The following is a 5,703-nucleotide window of genomic DNA, read 5'->3' as shown; positions in this document are numbered from 1 at the left end:
TCTTGTTATGGACACGGTATATACTATGGTGGGTACTCCCATGAAGATATTATAATTGTCTTCATGTGATGATTTTTCTTTTTAACCCTTAGATGATGGATTGTAAGGTTAGATTTTGATATGTTATAAAAGTGTTGTTTTTATTTGAAGTGTGGCCAAATTAATAAATCACACTTTTATACAAAGCATCTTCATAAAAAGATGTTTTTTGCATCTTCATTTGAGTAGCTCCCATATACTATATACCCTCTTGTTAATTATTTTTAGTTCACAATCGTTAAACTCATTTGATTAATGTTAATTTTGGGTTCAGGAAATAGAAAAGGACTATTTTGCATGCCCAATATGTTATGAACCACTCATAAGAAAAGGTCCCTCTGGCCTTAACTTGTAAGTTGGTAACTAACTAAGAATCCAAGTTTATATTTCTGTGTATGTAATTAATAACAATTTAATTTTAATGGATCCAAAACTTCAGATCAGCAATATACAGATCAGGTTTCAAGTGTAAAAGATGCAGAAAATCATTCTCTAGTAAAGATAAGTATCTTGATTTGACGGTTACTTCTGGATTATTGGACTACACTGAAAACCAACCATATCTCACTGAGCTTTTCAGGTATAATAATCAATAACTACATTCCTTATTCATCTCCAATAACTGATGAAAATTTGTATCCATTTTCAGGAGTCCATTTGTTTCATTTTTGTACGAAAGAGGTTGGCGTCAGAATTTCAATCTAGGAGGCTTTCCAGGTCCTGAAGAAGAGGTATATAACTATATATGCTTATTTGAATTAATTCACATATTACAAGTCATAGTAATGATTGGAATAGTGCAGTTCAAAATGGCTCAAGACTACTTTCAATCTGCTAAAGGTGGCTGCATCGTCGATGTTAGCTGTGGAACTGGCTTGATTTCGCGAAAATTCGCCAAGTCTGGATCATATTCTGGAGTGGTGGCGCTGGATTTTTCTGAAAACATGCTTCGCCAGTGTTATGATTTCATCAACAAAGATGACATTCTTTTGAAAGCGTGAGTTTTGCTCTCCTTCATCCCCTGCTTGATCCTGAAAATTTGTTAGATTAATTAATGCCACGTTTGTTTTTTATGTCATTGTATGCAGTAATCTTGCTCTTGTAAGAGCAGATGTTTGTAGGCTTCCTTTCTCATCTGGTTCTGTTGATGCCGTCCACGCCGGCGCCGCCTTGCATTGTTGGCCATCTCCCTCCAATTCTGTAAACACTAAATTTTGTTTCTCTCTTTGTTATATGATACTCGTACGAAGATGATAGCTAAGATGTAAAGAGTTTAATTAACATGTTAAATTATCTGTTAGAAACAAGAGACTAAACTGGAAAAAGAATTTGTATATTATTGAGTATAATTAAGTTGTCTATTCAAGTTGTCTAGAATGATACAATATAGAAGGGTATTTATAGGTACTAAGAGAATCGTAATAATAAAAACATAATCTCCTATAATAAATATTCAGATATACTAAATAATGCTAATTGATCTTAATTGATCCTAATTATATTCTAACACTGACAATTCTTAATTATCATTTTCATACCAAGTCATATTTGTTACATGTATACTAATTGACAAAATTGAAGGTCGCTGAAATTAGCCGGATTCTAAGAAGTGGTGGAATCTTTGTTGGAACCACTTTTCTCCGTTACTCTTCTACAACCCCATTAATTGTGCGCTTATTCAGAGAGGTAAAAGTATGTTGTTGTTTGATCTCTTAGCTTGCATGAGATGATGTTGAAGCCTTTTTGGTTGCAGAGTTTTTCAAGGACACATAAATTCTTAACAGAGCAAGAAATTGAAGGGCTTTGCATGTCATGTGGTCTCATCAATTACACAAGCAAAGTTCATCAGTCCTTTATCATCTTCTCTGCTCAGAAGCCTTAGACCAATATTTCATTGTCCATTTCAAACAATTTGTAAATAATCCTTAAGAAAAAAAAAACTCAATGAGATTTGGACTAGTATCCTTTATAAGTTGTCAATTATATCACACTTGTTAGCATTTTTTTATTAGGTGTTTGGCTCCAAGAACAGCCATAACTTGGAATGGTTTGTACTTTGTAATCACTATCCAGTTATATTATCTCCTCCTTGTGTTTCATCAAGTAAACTAAGAAAAAAATTGTAACAACTGGAGTTCTACTGATGATGAAGATAATGAGATTTGGACATTGAAATGAAATTGACTTGCTACATGTTTTTGGTGCACATAAATAATCACCACAAGTCCACAACTTTTGTTTGTAAATTATTTGTAGAAAGAGTCAAGGTAAACTGTCAAAATGCTACAAGAAATATGAAGTAAAAAGAGAGAAAAAAAATGTAATCTTCTCAAGATTATAGAAATTTGACAATATAATCTAAGAAGACAATATCATTCTTTTAAAATTTATTGTAGATATAGATTTTAGAAGGCAATACACAAAATGATGATAAAAAATATTTATGTATAATAAGTTTTATTGTGGACATAATATATAATATGATTTAATTGTTGAAATAAATAATTTTATTAATCCAGATTATTCATATTGAATCACCAAAAATATATCATAATGTAGAAGCGTACATTTATTCATAAAAGTCAGAAATTGATAGAAGAATTTGGATTTTGTGGTTCTTTCGATCTTTCTCAACCAAAACCTTCTGTATCCCTAGGCAGCTGAATTGCAACTCTTTTGATGGGAAAATAGCAACAAAGGCGGCTTTGGTATATTGGGGACCGAAACCCTGAAAGCACTAGTTATATTTGAGCATGGCACCCATTAAACCCTAAATCCCAAATAAAATAGTATCTAAAGTCCAAAAGATAATTATCTAAAGAACAAAAGATAATATATGGTTTTACTCTCATTTAATTCCAAATCAAAAGTAATTATGACATATTCAATTTAGCATTTATAGCAATAAATGAGATCACCATTATATAAGTCATTTAATTTGAAATAGCAGAATTTGTGATTAGAATTAGAGTTAATAGTCAAATTGGTCCCTGAAAGATACATCGATCTCCATTTTAGTCCCCGAAAGATAAACTTAATCAAGAGAGTCCTCAAAGATACCTGACTTAATCAGGTTCGTCCTTCCGTCAACTCTCTTGATGACTTGGCTAACGTCTGCTGACATGTGACGTTAACTGCCACCATGGCAGATAACGAAAACGACGCCGTTTTGATTGAATGCCCTGCTAGCCATGATTCGGCGTCGTTTTATGGCCAGAGTAGATTCAAAACGTTATAGACTCTCACCCCATTCCATAACAACTATCTCTATATTTGGCTCCAAAATGTTTCGTCTCCCTCAAGCCATGCCCTAAGCCTTTCACCTTGCATTCGAACGACGCCATCCACGTTTGTCAGTGTTGGTTGACGATCAAAGCAGAGAAGGTATTACTACTGAAAACATAGTTCGTCGTCTCTTGGAGCAACATTGATTGTGGAAGAAGCAATCGTGACGGTTAGAGGTAAGAATGAAAGCTTTTTCATATTTTTTGAGTCATTTTGTTGCCTGATGTCTTCGTAGTGGTGTGATGTATGTTTTCATCTGAATTAGGGTAGGGGTTTGAGAAGGCTAAGGGTTTGTGTGACTGTTGTTGAAGATTTTGAATATGTCAGAATGCATTGCTTTGACTGCCGTTGTGATGATATTTAGTTATGGGTCTTTCATTTTAATGATGGTTCTTTTTCGTTGTTGCATGTTCAGTTTGGGGTTAGGGTTTATTTTGTTATGATTGAGAAAAGCTAGTGGCAATCTGTGGGCTAAGGGTGTTTTCTTTTTTGTTATTGTAGATGGAAGGTCCTCCGATGACTTTTGTGTTTCACCATGGTGGATTGTTTAAAAAGAATTTGGAAGGGGATATGGTATATGAACCTGATATTACAGAGGTGTTGATGGGGGTTGAAGGAGACACGCTTAATGTCTTCTTTGTAAGGAGTTACTATAGGGAGTTGGGTTACATTGAAGCTGGAAATTGTTGGAGAAAAGATCCTGGAGTTCCCCTTTCATCCGGGTGAAGGTTAGTCACAGACGCAGACTTGCTTGCCATGTGCAAGGATTGTAGGAGAAACCAACATGTAATCAATATCTACCTGGAGAATTGTATTTCACAGCCTTGTATAGTAGACAACATGGAGGAGGAAGTAGTGAATGTGGAAGCAGAAAGCTTGAAACAGAGGAAGTCTTTCCAAGCTAAGAAGTGCAGTTCTCAACCTGCCAAGATACCCACAACAATGGTTCCTCAGTCCAAAGAGCAAACCTCTCAACCCAACAGACCAACCTTACAGCCCAAGTCACAGCCCAACAAACCAACAATGAAGCCCAATTCTGAGCCCAACAAACCAAAGATGAAGCCTATTTCTCAACCCAATAAACCAGTCCATATGCCCATGAAGACAACATCTCAACCCAAGAAGACAACATCTCAGCCTATGAAGCCTGACCCTCAGGCCAAGAAGACCAGCTATCAGGCCAAATCAGTCCCACCTCAATCAAATGCATCATCACAAGCAGCCAAGAACTCGCAAGGAAATAAGAATAAACAAAGTAGCAGCAGTGGTTGCAGACTCACAAAATCTGGACAACAAGTCAAAGAAGCTCCCCTCCAGGAAGATGACAGTAACTCTCATGACTCTTATGAGAGTGCTGAAGATGAACTGTACAGGCCTCCCAAAGTTGTAGGAGACAACCTGTATAGCAGTGACAGTAATAGTGACTCTGGTAACAGAAAAAGAAGTGAAAAAAGGGACAGCAAGTCTAAAGTCAGAGAGAAGCACAAGCCCCCTAAGGCCAGATTAGGTGATAAAGAAATAGACACTGATGACTCTAACTACGAGGGTTCTGAAGATGAACAAAGCTCTGAGTCTGGTATGTTAATTTCCTTAGGGTTACTTATTTTTTGAACTATTTGACAAATGTTAGGGTAGCTTATGTTTTGAATTTTTTGTTAGCAGATTTAGATGACAGTGATGGTGCCTCAGATGCTGACTCATGACATTCAGAGGATTCTGATAAAGTGTTAGAGTCTGATGAAGAATCACCAGCTGTATACCCTCAGTTCAATGAGAAAACAAAGTTTGGACTGTTGAAATTTGAGGTGAGTATGGTATTTAAGTCAAAATCTGAATTTATGCAAGCAACAAGGGATTATACAATCCAGTGGGGTAGAAATATTTTGTTTTCGAAAAATGACAAGGTTAGAGTTAGAGCTGTTTGCAAGTCTGAAGATTGTCCATGGGTAGTATATTGTGCATGTAACAAACAAGACAGATCTTGGCAAATTAAGACTCTAGTAGATACTCACACTTGTCCAAGATAGAGGAAAAATAGAGCTGCAACCCAAACCTGGACCCTTAGTAAACTAGTACCGAAGCTTAGAAAACACCCTACGATGAAGCATCGAGAGGTTTATGACTGGTTTGTCAGAAAGTGCAACGTGTATCTCAATAGCACATGCATTACAAGAGCTTTGAAAGCTGCTAGGAAAGTAGTGGAGGGTGATGAGATAGCACAATATGGGTTGGTGTGGAACTATGCCAATGAGTTGCTGACTAGCAACCCCGGATCCACAATACAAGTAGCTGTTATTCCCATGCCTCAGAGTACTCCCCTGTTTGATCATTTCTATGTTTGTATTGATGCCTGCAAGATGGGGTTTAAGGCAGGTTGTA

The 5,703-nt window shown here is 36.2% G+C and overlaps 2 protein-coding genes across 2 annotated transcripts; both read left to right on the top strand.

The window, feature by feature from the left end:
* On the top strand, positions 7-1,968 carry LOC107615380 (uncharacterized methyltransferase At2g41040, chloroplastic-like). Its single transcript, XM_021105951.1, has 8 exons — positions 7-28; positions 314-390; positions 479-619; positions 689-770; positions 843-1,036; positions 1,128-1,239; positions 1,621-1,725; positions 1,793-1,968. The coding sequence occupies exons 1-8, from the start codon at positions 8-10 to the stop codon at positions 1,919-1,921; spliced, it is 861 nt and encodes a 286-aa protein (XP_020961610.1). The 5' UTR covers position 7; the 3' UTR covers positions 1,922-1,968.
* On the top strand, positions 4,165-5,027 carry LOC107615371 (verprolin-like). Its single transcript, XM_016317440.1, has 2 exons — positions 4,165-4,900; positions 4,987-5,027. The coding sequence occupies exons 1-2, from the start codon at positions 4,165-4,167 to the stop codon at positions 5,025-5,027; spliced, it is 777 nt and encodes a 258-aa protein (XP_016172926.1).

This window comes from Arachis ipaensis, chromosome B01 (assembly GCF_000816755.2).
Source record: "Arachis ipaensis cultivar K30076 chromosome B01, Araip1.1, whole genome shotgun sequence".
In the NCBI taxonomy this organism is placed as follows: Eukaryota; Viridiplantae; Streptophyta; class Magnoliopsida; order Fabales; family Fabaceae; genus Arachis; species Arachis ipaensis.
The sequence above is the reverse complement of the archived record's forward strand: the minus strand, read 5'-3'. Positions and strand labels throughout refer to the sequence as shown.